This window comes from Lygodium microphyllum, chromosome 16, assembly GCF_053477565.2.
Source record: "Lygodium microphyllum isolate KBCC chromosome 16, Lygodium_microphyllum_v1.1.10, whole genome shotgun sequence".
Lineage (NCBI taxonomy): Eukaryota > Viridiplantae > Streptophyta > Polypodiopsida > Schizaeales > Lygodiaceae > Lygodium > Lygodium microphyllum.
In genome coordinates this window covers 77,374,202-77,392,274 of record NC_141150.1, presented here as the reverse complement: position 1 = coordinate 77,392,274, position 18,073 = coordinate 77,374,202, and the positions used below count along the sequence as shown (strand labels likewise).

The following is an 18,073-nucleotide window of genomic DNA, read 5'->3' as shown; positions in this document are numbered from 1 at the left end:
AAAGGTAGAAAGAAAAGACAGAAAAAAAATTCTCTTGAAAGAGGGAAAAAATTAAAAACAAAAAGGAAAAAAGAAAAAGAAAAAAGAAAAATGGATTGTCAAGCGACTTCGGTTTTTTTAAGCTAGCGATACCAATTAGCGCGCACAAAACGCTAGTTGATAATCAGACGCGTCTTGAGGGGCGAAATATCACCTGGGGAGACTTCAACTCTGCTATCATAAGACTTGCGACTTGAGATAAGTAATCATGGTGTGGGGACGTAGCTATTGCTGCAGCTGCCATGGCGGGGAGGCCTCCCTGGAAGGTGTGCTGCGTAGCAAGCAGCGCGCGCTGGAGTCGCAGTTGGCTTCCCTGCGGCCTCAGCAGCTCCAGTCCCGTTTGCTTTCCCTTTCCCCTTCTCCGACTCCTAACGCTCTCCTTCGGGCCATCCGGCAGCGCACTAGCACCAATGGCAAGGACGTGGCTTTGGTTGCCGAGGTCGCACGCGGCTCTGAGTCTGCGGATGTCTTGGCGCGCTTGTGCAACGACTATGCACGTTGGGGTGAGGTGTGCCTTCCACCTACATGTCTAGTCTTCTGGTTTGTCTTGACGCCTTGGGCAAAGCAACCCCCGGTGGTCGTGCATACAGAGCGACTTTCATTTTATGTACAAGACCGCATCAATAGTGCAACGAGAGCGTGTCATGATGCGGCAAGCAGCCAAGCAGTAATAGCAATGTTGCAAGTGATGTTGCTATACACCGTCAAGTGGTTGTACATGTAGAGCAACGTTCATTTTCATATACAAGACCACATCAATAGTGATTCAAGATTGCGCTATGATGCGGTAAAGAGTCAAGCTGTAATGGCAAAATTGTTGCAAGGGCTGTTGCTACGCAGAATCATGCAATAATGACATCATTTTTGCTTGGCATGTTGCTGCATCCCTGACTTTTTCCTTTTCATGTTCAGGTGTCGATGCAGTCGCTGTGCGCACAGATGAGAACTCTTCTCCTGATGGCTTAGCTGATCTTGCTGTTGTTTCCAACTGTCAGTATCGAAACTTTCTGATGTCCTTGACTCTCTTGTTTCATGCAATGTAAAGTTTCTCCTTCTGCTTGCAGATGTTGATATCCCAGTAATTCGGGCCGATTGGATCCTTCACCCATTGCAGGTCCTTTATCTGCACAGTCAAACATTGAATGCTTACTGCTTTATGCCTATTGTTCATGGTAGGACCATTTCACTCACATCTGACTAGATCATCATGCAGGTTGCAGAGACCAGGGAAGCAGGTGGAGCTGCACTGCCCATTGTGTTTTCAATCGTCAAAAAAGGTTCAAGAGTATGTCTGTTTGCCTTGTTCTCTATTGTGACCTTGTTTGAGCTTAGTTGATCAAATATCTCTCTCTCTCTTGTTGTAGGCTTACCAGGGCTGTTCAGTTATGCAACGTCTTTATGCTTGGATCCTATTGTTGAGGTAAACATTCAGTAGTCTGTTATGTTAAAGCATGCCTTTGAATTGTTAAAGTTCAAACAAAGAAACAACGGCACATAATAATGTGTACTTGCATGCACGGATACACATAAATTATTATGCATGTATACATATGTTAAAAGTTAAAACTCCCCATACTTCACAAAACCAAATCTCCCCCCCCCCCCCCCCCCCCCCCCCCCCCCCCGCGCGGCCGTGATGCACCTGCACTCGTTCACTCACTCAACACGGCACAGAAAGGTAACATGATATGTGAGAGCAAGGTATACTCTTGTATTATTTAATCAAAGAAACAATACAACATAGGCACATCCCAGGACTACACCCTCATGACACTGCACATAAGAGAGGGTTTGCCATTGGGTATAGAAAATCGCATGTAGAGTGGAAACCAAACAAAGCTTAGAGTCAGTACTTCTCTTTATATAGGTGCTTTTGGTAGCAACACCATGGTATAGTTACAAAGCCCTTACACTCACCTCCGCTTACTGGATTGCTGTCCTCAATAATCTAAGGGCAGAGGTTATTTGACTCATATGGGGTCTTAACACAACTTTTGCTAACAAGCTGGTCAGTGTTTGCCAATCCAGGACTTGTGAGACATTCGTGGGGTCTTAATGCAGTCTTTACTATTAGACTGGTCAGTGTGTGCTGCACTAGGACTTGGGGGTTTTAACACAGCTTTTTCTAGCAAGTTGGTCAGTGTCTGCCTATCTAGACTTGGTAGGGGCTTTTGGTTTATTCGGGTTACCATGCAAGTTCACCCTTGACTCAAATACATTTGAGGAGTAGATGCGTTATTAGGCCTATGATGAGGGCCGTTTTTGGGATGACTCAAGGGGCATTGGAAGAATTGGTGGGATTTTCCTTGAGTCAGATGGCGAAGGCATCTTTGCCACGTTCGCGTGCCTTCTCTTCCGAAATCCAAGTGGCTTCCTTGAGAGGGCACCCGCGCCACTTGGTGAGATACTCAGGGTACCCTTTGTGTCCCCGACGCCAGAGGAATGCTTCTACTTTGAAGGGGCCATTGGAATGGAGCATTGGTACATACTGTCTCCATTGGTTGTCGGGATAGAACTTGTGCAGAAATCGAGCATGAAAGGCATCATAAACACAAATACTTTCTGGTAGGTCAAGCTTGTAGGTGACTTCATTCAGCACTTGAGTAATGCGGTAAGGTCCATAGTAGCAACGATTGAATCTGGGGCTCATTCTTTGGGAGTGACATATTCTTGGAGTTGATTAGGACCATGTCGCCCTTGGTGAAAAGTACTGCCTTTCTCTTTTTGTTAGCTTGTTCTGTCATGGTGATTTTACTTTGTTCTAGGCTCTACTTTGCTGCAGCATTGCGGTCTCCATTTTTTCAAGAATTCTTTCGCATCTTGATCTTCAGTTTGGCTGCTCTTGATGCTAAGGCTAGGGGGGTGATGACTTTTTTTCCCAATGGCTAATTCAAAGGGTATGTAGCTTGTGGCAGAGTGGATTGAGCTGTTGTAGTGAAACTCTAGCACATCGAGGTATAAGGCCCAATCCTTTTGGTCCAGCCAGGCATAGCTCCTAAGATAATCTTCAATGCCTTGGTTGACTAGCTCTGTTTGCCCATCTATCTTAGGATGGAAGGATGATGAGAATCTCAACAGTGTTTCCAGGGTCTTGAAGAGTTCCTTCCACATGTCACTCATGAATCTTTCATCTTTATCTGACACTATGGCTAAGGGTAGACCATGTAGCTTGAATATATGTGTGAAGAAGAGGCGGGTTATCTCCTTGGCATTTAATGGTGGCTTGGTAGAGATGAAGCGAGCTTGCTTGGAGAAATAGTCCACCACTACAAAGATGATGGTGTATCCATGGGATTCAAGGAGCTCCACAATGAAATCCATGCTAATTACATCCCATTGTCGGCTAAGTACTGGCATTGGTTGGAGTAAACCTGTAGGCTTAGATTGTGGTGCCTTCACAAGTTGGCACATAGGGCATGTCTTGATGTAGTCTATGACTTCTTCCTTCATGTTTGGCAAAAAAAAAAACTTTTTGAGTGCCTCAAGTATTTTGCTTTGTCCTTTATGTCCACCTAGTTTTCCATCATGTATTTCATGTAAGATGACTTTCTTTAGCTCCACATTGTTGGGGATGTACAATCTCTTTCCTATGAATAGAATTCCCTTCTCAAGGATATACATGGCCATGCAGTGTCTTGTCAGCTTTTATATCTTCTATAATTTTGTGCATGTCTTGGTCTTGTTTTAAAGCCTCCTTCACTAATTCAGGGAAGTTGTTGCTGACCACACTGATGGCTTTCAAATCAGCCTTTCAGCTTAGGGCATCTGCTATCTTGTTGGTGGAGCTTGGCTTGTGTGCGATCTCCAAGTCAAATTCGGCTAGGAAGTCTAGTCAACGAGCTTGTTTAGCAAATAGCTTTGGTTGGGATTGGAAGTATTTGAGGGAGATATTGTTGATGAAGACTATTGTGTGTTTGTTCTAAACTTAATGCTTCTATTTTCTGAGGTAGTGGATTACTGTGAGCATCTCCTTCTCGTGTGTGTTCCATTTGGTTTCGGCATCTGTGAAATTCTTGGATTCATAAGCTATGGGGTGGCCTTCTTGTACCAGCACGTCCCCAATGCCATAATTTGATGCATCTGAGGAGATCTCAAAGGGCTTGGTGAAGTTGGGTACTTTTAGGATAGGGGTTTGACTCATGCATTTCTTCATAAGCTCAAAAGCACCCTGTTGCTTGCTGTCCCATATAAATGTGTTATCTTCTTTGGTGAGGTGGGATAGTGATGTGGTGATGAGGTTGTAATCCTTGATGAACCTTCTATAGAATACCGTGAAGCCTAGAAACTCCCTCACTTTCCTTATAGTCTTTAGCACAGGCCATTTCTGGATGGCTTCTACTTTCTTAGGGTTCACTTTGATACTGGCTGCTCTTACAATGAATCCTAGGAATTCTAACTCTTTTACTGCAAGCTCACATTTTTCTGGTTTGGCATATAGCTTATGTTGTCTCAACTTCTCAAAAACTAAGCGTACGTGCTATTTGTGTTCTTTTAGAGTTTTGCTATATACTAGGAGATCATCGATGTAGATAATGACGAATACATCTATTCCGGATCTAAAGACTCCATCCGTGAGGCAACAAAAGGTGTCTGGTCCATTACTTAGCCCAAATCCCAAGGCTAACCGTTCAAAATTGCCATATTGAGTACGGAAAGCTGTTTTGGGGATATCTTCTACCATGCGAATGTGATGGTATCTTGACCTAAGGTCTATGTAGCTAAAGTACTTGGTTCCATGTAGTCTATCTAAGAGGTTCTCCACTAGAGGCATGGGATATTTATTTTTGATATTGATCTTATTAAGAGCCCTATAATCTATACGTAGCCTAAGTCCCTTATCCTTCTTCTTGACAAACAACACTGGGGCACCAAAGGGGGATTTGTTGGGGCGGATGAAACCTTACTCTTCTAATTCATGCAACTGCTTCTTCAACTCCATGAGTTCTGTGATTCATATGATAAGGGGCTCTAGCTGATGGGGCGGCTCCTAGAATGAGTTTAATCTTGTGATCCACATCCCTTTTGGGTAGTAGGCCCTTGGGTAGTTCTGTTGGCATGACATCCTTAAACTCCTCAAGTATTTTTGCCACTTTTGTATTACTAGATTGGGGTTTGGGCTTCTTGGTGACCTCTTACTCAATGGGTCGAATCATGCATAGATAAACCATATCTCCTTGCTTAACTACCTTTTCCACTTGCTTGGCAGTACACGTCATGATGCGCGGTTTGATTTGGTTCACTTGACAAGGTGGTGCTTGGGTTGGAGCTCTTGGTTGGCTTGCACTTGATTTCACTGTTTGGTGTGAGACGCTGGGCTTATTCTCATTCATTTGTACTTTGATTGGTGTTCTGCTTGGCAGCAGTTGTATTCTTTTATAGGGTACTCTAACGCCTTCTCCTTGTATATCCAACAATCCTCTTGGTACTAAGGCGGTTTGTGACGTGGCTGGGGTTATGCTTGAGGTTTGACTCTGCATTTTCGAGAATGGGTCTCTAGGAGCATTGGGTCTTGGGGTCCATGAATTGTTGTTGAGGTTGGTGTTGAATCTGTTCTGGTTCCCTTGGGCTGTCCTCCTGCCTTGTAGATCTACTAGTCTTTCAGCCATTCTCATGGCCTTGGGTAGGCTAGTTGGCTCCTGTCTCTCTACATCTCTTCTGGCCCATTCTTGCATGCCAAATAAGAATCCATGCAGTTTAGTGTCAGTGTCCATGTTGGGTAGTTGTAGCATGAGTTGCCTGTATTTGCTTACATACTTCTTCATCTTCCCTTGCGTTTGTTTGAGGTTCCTTCATTCATCTCTAAATTTGAATTTCTCCATCTTTGAAATGAAGTAATCTTTGAGTTCCTCTTGGAGTTCTTCCCATGAAAAGATGGTGTGTCCTTGCTCTTGTTCCAGCAGGTACCAACTAGCAACATTTTCCTCTTAAGTAGATTGCTGCCACCTCTCCCTTTCTATCTTCAGTGATCCTGCCATAGTTCAAGTATCTGTCTACTTTGGTGATCCATTTCTTCAGGACCAATCCGTCCCTCTCTCCTTTGTACTTGGTGGGTAGGGGTATCTTGAACTTGCCGTAGTTGTCTTCTGAATTGTTGCTCTTCTCCTCTTCTCACTGATTGTGTCTTTTGTTCTTCTTATTGTCCTTCTTTTTACTTCTCTCTTCCACTGCCTTCTCCTTGTCCTTTCTTGTATCTTCCGCCCTCTTAGAAGTCTCCTCTCTCCCTAATCTATCCATCTCCTCTTGTAGCTTTTGCCTTCTCTCTTCTTCTTGTTGTAACACCCACTCTGTAACCTTGCTTCACTTTTAATTTTCTTCTCCTTTTCTCTTCCTTCTCTTTCATTTGCATGTTTCTTCAAATTGAGTCCAATAGGCCTGACATACTCTCCAACTGCCTCTCTAGTTCGGCTACCTTATTTTCTTGGGGTACTCTCCATTCTTGCCCTCTGCTCTTTTTTCTCTTCCATTGTTGGGATAGGTACATTCTCTCTGTCATTCTCCATGTGGTCATGGGGAGCCGTGCCTCGGCTTTTGGGCTTGTTGATGCGGGGAAGCCGGATTTCGCCTTCGGGTGGTGGTTGTGCCACGGGGAAGCTGCGTCACGTCTTCAAATGGTGGATGGTATCGGGGTCGTTGTGTTGGGGGTACACACTGGGGTCGAAGCGATGTGGGGCGACACGACGTAGGTCATTTCGGCTTGTTCTCTTTGGGGCATTGGATCTTCTCTCCTGCTTCCGTGAGCACTCCTTCACTCTGAGCAAGAGTTGCTCTGATACCAAGTGTGATGCACCTGCACTCGTTCACTCACTCAACACGGCACAGAAAGGTAACACGATATGTGAGAGCAAGGTATACTCTTGTATCATTCAATCAAAGAAACGGTACAACAAAGACACATCCCAAGGCGACACCCTCGTAATGCTGCACATAAGAGGGTTCACCATTGGGTGTAGGGAATCACATGTAGCGAGGAAACCAAGCAGGGCTCAAAGACACTACTACTCCCTATATAGGTGTTTCTAGTAGCAACGCCATGGTATAGCTAAAAAGCCTTAAAAAAAGAAAAAAACAGAGACCATTGTGCATTGCACTCTTCTTTCCTTTTCTTTATCATCCTAGAGACCATGGTTCATTGCATTTATTTGTAGTAATGTTAAGTCCCTCCAATATTACAAATAGTTGAAATACCAACCATACCATTGCTGCATAATATTTGCTAGTTTATGATAACCATATATTTGTTGATAGTGACTATTTACACTTGATGAGTATGTTAGAATTTATAACACAAAACTTCATGGCACTGTCCATATGATCCACAAAGCTCATGTTATCATCCATTATACAAACACAACATGGATTTGGGCAGCTGGTCTAGTAACTTCCAAAGAATGAGATGTAGCTGCCAGTGAAGTTGGTTTTATGAATCATGTGTCAAATTGGACTGGAAGAGCAAAGTCAGCATGAGTGCTCAATTCAAGAAGAGGTTGAGTCAACATGAGCCCAAAAGTGGAGAAGTTGTCACGATCTGAAAAGAAGGGGACTTTTCCATGCCATTGGGGAGGTATGGAATTGGAGAAGAAGTCATTGCAATCTGAAAAAAAGAGGACTCTTTCATGGCATCAGGGAAGTATGGAAACGATAGGTTGGTGTTGCTGACATTAGCACTCCCTTGATGAAGCATGAAGCTCGGGGAACACTCAAGTGGTATTGATAGAGGTGAGAAGCCTCCAAATGTTTGTGGTACTGGAGAGCATGATGGCTGAAATTCAAGCATTGGAAGGCTTCCTTGGAAGCCCATGGTTCCAATAAGCCATTGAACCAACTTGGGTGAGATGCTTTAAGGAGTCTCTTGGAAGGTCTTTTGAATCTTGAATTGATTCTTAGATCACGACGATATCTCTTTTACTATAGCTATTGCATCTTTTGCAGAGGTAGATCCATGTTAGTTTGGATAGGTTGGATTGAAGTGAGAGCAATTTTCAGCTTGATTCAAGAATTAGGGGTAGGGAAAGAGAGAAACATAGCAGGATAGGTCTGATCTATGGTAGTCTAGGGCTGACTTGGCCCAAAAGACATGGCGGGAAAGACTACAAATGTAACAGGGACGTGAAAATGTGCTTTCCTTAGCATTTGATTAAAAATTAATTAAATGTGCAAATGTGACTTGCACCTCAAGTATTCATAGTGTGGGATCCAAGATTCCAAGATATCAGTTGGTGCCAAAGGTAAAAGTTGTAATAAGTTATGCTTGATAGCTACTAGGTAGTATTGGGTATTAGAAGTTGGCCTAGAATATTTAATTAGCCATTAGTATTAGTGGTGATATTAGGGAATTGGGATTAATTAATCAATCAATGCTAGTTTCGAGCTAACAAGTGCTCAAAATCACTTGGATGATACATTGGCTAGCCAATTTAATTGTTGGTTGGTTAGATTATTTTTTCGGGTACAAACTAATTATTAAATTAATTTTGAGGATTTATATCCTGAAAAATAGTTTAATGGGCTGGATAATATTGAAAATTTAGTTTAGAAGGTTGCCACTTAGTAAAACTTGCCCATGCAAGTTTGAGAAAGTTGAATTAGGGCTAAAGGGAGAAGGAAATCTCTTTTTGTATTTTGGAGCTGTCAGAAAGAGAGGTTTGGATGGTCTTGCCTACTTTTGGGGCCATTTCCGTTATTGGAGACCATTTTGGTGAAGGCGGTTGCATATTTTTGACCAAGGGAAGCTTGTGATCATGGCTGATGCAGTTTCTCTTAAAGATTATAGCCTCTGATACTCCGTTTGGTGTTGGAGAATCCATTTGGGGTTGGAAAATTGGATCAACAGCTCAATTTCACCAAATTCTTGTGACAAATCTTTGAATTTTCTCTCTCCATTAGTCTTTTTCTTTCTCTAGCCATTTTCTAGCTTTGTTCCAAGTTTTACATCAATCTAGCCATTGGAGGTGGAGATTTTGGGTGAATCTTTGTTGTAAAGTCTAATTTACAGTAGAAATTAGGGTTTGGTAGCCACCTAGTGTGTTTAGATTTGAAGGTTTCAGACTTGAAATCAGTGTATTTCAGGAGCATTTAAGAGGCCAGCCAGCCAACATTGAATTTGGGGCTAACTTATCTCCCAAGGAGTACGGGTGAGGGTCTAATTTATAATAGCAAGAGGCATTTGGATTAGCGGAGGAGGTTGAAGAATCTTAGTTGTATTCTATCCATTTGCAATACAAGTTAAAGAAATCCAGCAAGGGATGCCAAGTTTTGGGGCCAACAGGCTATTCAATGTCCAAGATTAAGTGGTAACATTTGCATTTTCAGTTTATGTGAAGTTTATGCTTGCTATAATTGTTGGTTAATTAGGTCATTACCATGCTCTTTGAGGAAGAAGACCGGCTTCAGCAAAATTGCAGCCCAAAGTAACAAATTGCATGTAGAAAGTGCTATCATGGTTGCCATTATCACCCTTGTTCTCCTTGTGTTGAGCTACTAAAATTTGCCTCTAATTTATCAATTTTTTACATCATTATATGACAAGTGATTTCATTGCTAGTATATGCTACCTGATCTACAATTGGGCTATATTAGCCTGATCTGTGTTGTGGACTAGATCTGCTTTGTTTTAATGTTCCGAATCAACCCGATCTGCATTTTGCATTTGCAACTGGTCTAAGCTAATGCTCTTCTAATCCCTTCAAATCCGGGCTTCCATTGGGATTGGATGCAACTAGTTGTCTCAATTGCGGTTGCTCAAGGACGTGTTTACATTGTTGAGGATCTCAATGTGAAGGATGAAGAACAATTGATAAACTTGTTGAAGAAATATCGGGATGTTTTCGTGTTGAACTATGTTGACCTTAAGGGTGTTGCAAGTTCTTACCTACACAATTTTCCTCAAGGATGATGTGGAGTCTATCAAAGAGCATCCCTATCCTATGAATCCTCGATATGTCCATCATGTCAAGGAAGAGATCCACAAGTTACTAGAAGAGGGATTCATCTATGAAACTGAGCATACCAATTGGGCATCACCAATCATCGTGGTACTTGAGAAAAACGGAAAAATATACGTATTCATCAATCACAAGAAATTAATTTTATATTGTTTGCATTGTGTGTTGAAATTGTGTGAACTTTTGAACTCTCGTCTTCGTTTAGGCCAGTTGATCATAGTGCCCTAGGTATATATGTTTGTCTCTTGTTATCTTCTTGCATATCATTGTTTCTATATTGGCTTCTCTATTGGATGTGACCTAACCTTGTTTCTTTGAGGCTTATTTAGAAAGCTAAGAGTATGTTTGGGATATGATGCTCTTCTATTATAGGTTCTTCGCCTTATGCATGGGCTGAATTCTTGGCTTCACCGACATGATTCGTCTCTTTGGTGCTTCTAGAGGCTTCTTGAAGGATGGTGGTTTCCAACATTATGGGTCATCGAGGTTCCTTGTTGACTGCTCTTTAGAGGCGTTGGTGGCAATTTGCCTTTGTTTCATTAAAAAAAGTGTGTCATGTTTTTTAGGTGGTGGTGGTCATGTTGCTTTCAAATGAATAAATGGTGGTGATCAATGTAGAGAGGATCAATGAGTTCTTTAGTGGCATGGCTTGTTCCGAGATGGTGGATAGATGGTTGCTACATTGAGCTTTGACTCATTGAATTGACTTGGATATGGATTCCTTTGTTAGTATTTTCTATCATCGATCTGACTTGGATGTTGATTCCTTTGTTAGTGTTTTTCATCATTGAGGCTCCATTGGTAGAGAGGGATGCCTACATTGCTGTCAGAAGGGTCCAAGTAGCAAAACATAGGTGTAGAAAATGACTCTAGATGCTTGTGATGGAAGTGACAAGGTAAAATACAAGTAACTAGCCATTGTGAACACCCCAAATGCTGTCACAGCAAGGCGTTAGGGTAAAAAACAGCTTTTGGGATTGAAAATGTGAGGTTGGGATCTCCATTGAGTTGTAAATTGCATGGAATCATGTCACTACTAATTGAGTGATGATATCAATGCAACAAGAAGTTGTTAGGTGACGATGATGATGTTGAAGTGTTGGTATTGATGAGACTCTTGAAGTACCACAAGAAAAGCTTTGAGGCTTTAACTTTGGGTTGTGACTCCCATTCTAGAAGAAATCTAAAGAAGTATCACCAAGTTGATGTCAACCATACTCAAACTTTAGTCATTGAAAATGAAAATAGATAGATTTTTGTAGAAAGCACACCGTGATCATGGATTCCCTACCTTTAATCAAACCTTTGAAGTGTCTCGCCTATGCGAGAACTAATTAGGAGTAAATATTGTTTAACATCCAAACCTCCCATCATGGACTTGGAAATCAAACTAACTCTAGGACTCAACTGCTAGACTATTTTGGTGCATGTAGAAAGCCTCCCCAGGGTCCATCGCATCATATGAATTTATGGTAGGCATTAGCCTTACTTCCACCTTGCCACAATCATCTCTCTTTGGCTTAGGGATATGTGAGTGAAACGCCCACCTAGGATCCAACTTGCATAGGAGACATAGCACAAGCTTTATCCATGAACATATGGGGAATGGACATTAGACTCTCATCTCCCAACTGTTGAGTCAAATGGGCTCACCCTTGAGCTTGGGAGCTAGCAACCAACTCGGTCATGACCACATTCCAAGACCTGTTGCCTAGACCCACCAGCTCACACTGTCCTAGTGTACAGGCGTGTTCGCTTACATGCCTCGGATCAAGATTCTAAGAGTGGTGATCACACAATGAATGTGCACAATAGGGCCTTGAGTCCTATAAATAGGACTTGGTTGGGCTAACTTTGAAGTGCCACCTAGTGCATTCGTACTAGTCATATGAACATTTTGACCAATGCTACTAGCACCTATTCAAGATGTCCAAGGATGCAACAGTGAGGATGGCCACTTCATGACTATAGGATAAGAATATCTTGCTCCTATTAAAGACAAACAATGGAGGAGAATGGGTGTTGCAATATAGAAGATCTAGTGTATTCGCACTAGTCACATGTGATATTTCGACTTTGATTTAAAATCTTTCCGACTTCTTGCAAAATGGACTTGAAGAACTTTAAAATCTATAAGTAGAGAATATCTCAAGCAAGAAAAAAAAAACGAGGATTGTAACCCAACATTTTTTCCGGATTAACGAGGACTATAGCTACCTGTCACGGAAGTTACCACGTGAATGAGAGTTATGAGCCATATTAATCATTAGTGTCAATGTTTATAGTATGGATGGTCCAAAAATATTAGATTTTTGGACAAAACTAGCATATTTTGGATATTATTTATTGTAAATATCTTAAAAACCTATGGAAACTTCTAGAACATGGTGTTGAGTATAAAAAACAAGTGGTTTTTTCAGCTAGTTTTGGAGATGTAATGCAAAAAGAAGGATTAGTGAAATCGTGTGTATCATGATCGCAGTTTACAAGCAGCAAACAACACTCTGAAGAGGGAGGAGGAGTGATCTGGAAGACTTTTGACTAGGGGTCTCAGGGTTTTACCCCCTTTCGGAGGCAACGGAACCATTGGATTTGCGATTTGAGCATTAGATTGCATCTTGGAAGCTTCAGATTACTTTTTTTGCCAAGATCTCCTCTATAAAGAGCTCTTCTTCTTAGCCATAACCCTTCTCTCTAATTTAGCTATAAATAAGAACGAATGGAATATAAAGAAATACAACTCATTTTGGATTAAAATCTAGGCAGAGGACCCCACACAATTATTTAATAACTAATGGACAGATCTTAGCACATGTGTGAACATGGCTAGTGCCTTATTTCGATCACACATTTTGATATATTTTAATTTTTAAAATTTATGTATTTTTTTAAAAAAATCAAGATAAGAAATGACCCCTCAATGTTAATATTGAGGAGATTGCGATCAATGTCGATCGCTTGCAACAGTGTTGCCAAGCATTACGCTTGACGGGTCATTTTACAACCAACGTTGAAGGTGAGCGCTCGGGCGGTCCAAATACGTGTGAACTGTTGCTTTAAGAATTATTTAAACTTTTATAATTAAAGGTTGAGCAGAAAGAAAAAGTTTTAATGTGGCTGATCTGTTTGATTATGGGCCGGTAGCTGACAGGCAGCTTATGTGGCTAGGCTCCAGGTGGGGACAGGCATGTGGGAGTCAGTGGCAATACGGCGCAGGGCTGGGTTAGAAGATGACATGTGCTGATGGGCTGCTCATTAGGTCAAATGCTGCACGGATGTCACGCAGGTACGTGGCTGGAGCTGCAGGGGAAGTCACACACCTGTGTGCAAACTAGATGACTGCAGTGACAGTCAGGAGGATTGTGGACAGATTGTCGAGCAGGGCTGGTCCAGAAACTGCAGGACAGATGGCATAATGGACAGGGCATGGAGCTTGGGAAGGTGACGACCAAAGGTCAACATGTTTTGGAACAGACACAGGCTGCTGAACACAGCACTGCCCCCTCCTCCTCTTCTTCTTCTTCTTCTTTTTCTTCAGTCAAGGGCAGACCTTCCTTTTCTTGTAGCATGGACAAAGGCTAGCAAGTAGAACAGAGGAGCTGGTGCAACAGGCTGAGATGCACTCGAACCTGCTCTGATACCATTGTTGGGTATGGAGCTTGTGAAGATGGACCAGCAAGCTATGGCGGATGGAACTCAGAGAGAGAGAGAGAGAGAGAGAGAGAGAGAGAGAGAGAGAGAGAGAGCTCTTGCAAGTACACACAAACTAAAAGATAGATTGATAGTGAGATATGTAGGATGAAAGTACAAGTGATAGGGCTTGAATATGTAGGCTTAGTGTCCACCTACACCTTTGACCCTTATTTAATACCTAAGTGGTGTAAAAGGTGTTCACACCTAAACACACACTTTTACGCACAATAATGTGTGTTCACACACATGGATAAATAAATCTGACATGGATAACATCGAGATGGGGCCATCAAAGCCATTAGGAAGTGGCCATCAAGAGACTTGGATGAAGCATGCTAGAAGCCACCATCATTTGAAGAAGATTCTAAGAGTACCAAAGATGGGGAGTGAATTTGCAAGACTCAGAACATTGTTGAAGCAGAAATGAAGAATCTACAACATCAAACCAAAGATTAAGTGTTCTCCAAGCTCAAAAAGAAAGCCTCGGAAGATTAAGATTGGGCTATGATATAGAAGTCTCAAGCCACTCAAATAGAAGAGTTAGAGTGAAGATTGATGATATGCAAGATGATAGGGATAATAAAGGAGGAGATACTTGGGGTACTTGTGGTCAACCAGCCCGAATGATTAAAAATAGGTTCAAAATTTTAATAAAAGTTCAATCAACCACATAGAAATGGGATCAATTAGTGGAGAGAGTGTAGTGCACAAACATGGCAACCGACACATATGAACCCTCTCTAAAGCACAAATATAATCAAAAGGTACCAACAGCCATAAGAACACAATTGCATGATGAATCATGAAACATAGCGGAAAATGACCATGAATGTCAATGTGCCACATGAAGGAAAAGATCGTTGTCAGCAAGTTAACTCAGAAGTCACAACAATAGTAGGCGGCAACAATCTAGGTAGAAATGCGGAGTTGGTGAGTAGTCTAGAAGGTAATGAAGAGTTGGTGGCAAGAAGTTGAGTTAGCACTTGCTTTCTATGGTGGCCTTCTTATTACTCGATCTTTAGCGAGTATGTTGAGTAATGCTCATCCGGATCTCTTGCCTTTACCAGTATCTTTTCCACGGTGCGATCATGGAGGTGATCTACTTGTGTATCGGTCCCTCGTGTGACAATCCCTCAGAATGAGTATAACTCTCCCCCTTTGGGGATTTTCAAGGTTTCAAATAAAAACAAGGCAAAATAGCCTATCTTTACTTAGGAGAACATTTCTTTTCTACACAACAAAATGTATCTTAAAACATATCGATCAACACCAAAACAATTTCCTTTGAATGTTCCACAAGGAATTGTCTCACTAATAGAATACAATTTATGACATTTCCCATTAGGATAATAAAATCGTAAGTTGCCAAGATGAGAATGTAGCAGTTTCAACATGTCACCCAGCAAAAAAGATAACATCAGTAGCACAAATGCAATCATTGACAGCCTTTTGAGTAGTATATCAGCCGGTAGAACTCTTTCATAGCAAGAACAGCAACACAAAGCACTGAAACCAGCAACATTGGTCATTTGATACCATGTGAGCATGAGCAATCGAAGTGGAAGGATTGCAACTGCTGAACGCTGAGAAGAATGAATAGTGAAAGAGAAAGCATAAGAACTCAAACAATGAATGAACGGGCAAAGGAATCCATAACACAATACATGAGATGTACCAGATAAACTATATAGGGGAATGACACATGTGGTGATCAGCAGTACCTCCAGTCTCCCTCTCTCCAAGTGCATGTGATCTGATATGACAAGACTGGAGGAATGGAGTATATCTAGGCCTTAGGACGAGACTTGAGACAACTGGGCTAGCCCTAACTGGGCTGCCCAACTGCCCATAAAGGCGCCCAATACAAGGGAGTGGCTAACTGCTTGGTGGCTTCTTGGCAACAGCTATACTAGCTCAGGTGCTTCTCGGATGCAATAGTGGCTAAAATGTGTCTAGTTCTCCGAAACATCTGAGACTTAGGCACTTCTTTATTTCTATGGTAGTATAAGCACGAAGCCCTACTTGGATCCATCTTGGGAGGGTATTGGAAAGCAACACCCTACTTGAACATGTTTCCATCTGTTAAATGAATCATCTTGTCTTTGAATATCCATTGTCCTCGCAGAGGAAAAGCTGGTCAAAGCCTACCAATTGTTATGTTACTGTTATTTGTTAAATAAATATGCTTTTGTGGGCATTGCCTCATTGTGTTTTCGGAGAGTCATTCTGGTTCTCTGTTTTCTATTTCTTTTCCTCATTTTGTGATGTGTGAACTTTCATTTTGATGATTGTATGCAATGTGATGCCTTTGTGAAGTTTTTAAGTTGATCGGTGTTCAGCAATGGGATACCGCACTACCGCCTGTAACACTCAAAAAAATGAAAGCTGTTTCCACACACTTTGTAGCCTTCATAAGCTATAGGTGGTTCATTAGGTCTTTGTTTGGAGATGTTAATCAAAGTCAAGATCCAATTTTCTCAATAATGTGGGGTTTCCTGTTTTTTTGGAGACAGCCATGGTGATAATAGATGTAAACCGAAGTTGAGGGCCAAGTATTCAATAACTGAGTTGTTTCTTGTAATTGTTGGAATCTTGCTTAAGAGTACAAGCATTCAGTTCTGATACCGAATTTTGATTATGGCTTCCATTTTGGTTCCCCGTGGAGCAGATTGTGAATCTCCAAGAAGTGGAAGCTGTATCACAATTGGGAGTCAGCCTGTATGGAATCAATCTTTCTGTAGGAATTTCGGTAAGTCTTTGGGCTTCTGTTTGGATCATATAGATGGGTTGAAGTCTACATGGCAAATCATACTATGCTAACTGCCTCTCACCCGTTGCAGCTTCCTGTGCCTGGTATCAGGCAAGACATAGCCAAGTCTCTTCTCCAACTTCTGCATTCTAAATCCCAGACCATTGTGGTAATAAATGCTTGCATTTCACAGGATCTTTCAGAAACGATTCAAGTCTGCTGCAAATTTTGCTAGTTGGACCCTTCATTATCCACTGCCTGCATCCTGTGCAGGGTATTAGATCAGTTGAGGAAGCCTTGGAAATGAAGAAAGCTGGAGCAAGTGCTGTATATTTTCAGCAGGAGGTTTTTCAACAAGTCATGGGTGGAGAGCTTGAGAAGGAAACATGTGTCAGGAGGTTGCGTGATGTTCTTTCCGAAGGCTAGCTCAGGTTGTATTACTGAAAGTCACATGGTCAGCGACCATCAGGAGTCCAATTGAGATTTTCTTGTGAACACCAAATGGCACTGAGATCATATTTGAACATGCATGGAAGATTTGCAAAAATCAGCCTACTGTTGTGGACTCCATTAATTTTAGTGGTTCACAGCTTGTGGGAGTGCCTGTATTGACGCTATTTGAAGTGTTTTTTGCTTCAATCAATTCATATTATGTAAACTGTCATTGTTAACCATCTGAGTCGCTGCTCTGTGAGCATCTTGTTCTTTCAGTTTTAAACTAAGCATGCACAACCTTGAATGAAGTGTGGCTTCTCTTTCCACAAGGACTCTGGTGGAATGCGGGATGTCGCTAAGAGGTCACCGCAACCAGATACTGGTGTTCTAGGGTGGCTAGAGGCGGTCATGCTCAGAGCTAAAAATGGAGATGCGCAGATTTTTAGTTATGATGGCTGCAGATTGACAGCGTTTAGTTGCACTGCAGTCAGATGTCCATACAGCATGCCAATCAAAAATGATGTCTCCCTAGACCACACTCTGAGGAGGGGACTTTGCTGGCTGGGTTTCAAATCACAAGATGTAAGGTGTCTCTTGTCGGGTAGTTGATGTTCCATTCATAAAGCTTAGCAAGATGTCATGACATTCTTCTGTTTTGGTACTACAACGTACCCATTAAAAATCGTCAACGAGATTATTGCTGCTGTAATTGTGCCTCTAAAGCGACTTTTGTAAAAATGTGGAAATAGAAAATAGAAGAAGGGAGAGACGATTCTCCCATTTGAGTACTCTCTTCTCTCGCCTCTCTGTGTTTCTTTGATTGCACCTGTAAATGATTGCTGTCCTTCCCAATACTTGAGGATTGCCCAATACAAAGGAGTTAAAGCCATGAAGTGAGCTAACTTGTTGTAGGTCCAAACATCAAGACATTGGTAATGTGACCCTCTCCTTGAATCATACACAAATGCATCCCAACCATCGCTATTGAGATATGGGTGGTAGCAGGAAACCCTGTACTCTCCTGACATATACCCATCTCATGTCTTCTTCATCAATTGCTGCTCTCTCCAAATCCAACCAAGCAAGTTTACCTCGACTCACTTTTTAGTGCCCCTTGACACTTTGAATCCCAAATGGTTGATGCAAATGATGTAGCGGCCACAACATTTTGTGCCTATGCAGCTCCTGCATCAAAATTTTTGGAGGACAGATACGA

At 41.9% G+C, this 18,073-nt stretch overlaps 1 protein-coding gene across 6 annotated transcripts; it reads left to right on the top strand.

Annotated features, from left to right (window-relative positions):
• Positions 1 to 161: 161 nt before the first annotated feature.
• Positions 162 to 17,096, top strand: LOC148023004 (uncharacterized). Of its 6 annotated transcripts, none has more exons than XM_087695979.1 (8): positions 162 to 542; positions 952 to 1,029; positions 1,104 to 1,153; positions 1,253 to 1,316; positions 1,404 to 1,459; positions 16,342 to 16,422; positions 16,514 to 16,591; positions 16,696 to 17,096. In XM_087695979.1, exons 1-8 carry the CDS (start codon positions 248 to 250, stop codon positions 16,846 to 16,848), a joined length of 855 nt encoding a protein of 284 aa, XP_087552105.1. In that variant the 5' UTR covers positions 162 to 247; the 3' UTR covers positions 16,849 to 17,096. The 6 variants fall into 6 exon arrangements, with proteins under 6 accessions (XP_087552105.1, XP_087552111.1, XP_087552110.1 ...); XM_087695985.1 differs by having other exon boundaries at positions 16,704 to 16,846; XM_087695984.1 differs by lacking the exon at positions 1,104 to 1,153 and having other exon boundaries at positions 952 to 978.
• The last annotated feature ends 977 nt before the right edge of the window (positions 17,097 to 18,073 follow it).

Bases quoted from the DNA above. Each gene is read 5' to 3' on its own strand.
- LOC148023004 (XM_087695979.1), top strand. From the start codon at position 248: ATGGTGTGGGGACGTAGCTATTGCTGCAGCTGCCATGGCGGGGAGGCC. The intron at 543-951 runs GTGAGGTGTGCC...TTTCATGTTCAG, and splicing joins CAACGACTATGCACGTTGGG to GTGTCGATGCAGTCGCTGTG. The intron at 1,030-1,103 runs GTCAGTATCGAA...TTCTGCTTGCAG, and splicing joins TCTTGCTGTTGTTTCCAACT to ATGTTGATATCCCAGTAATT.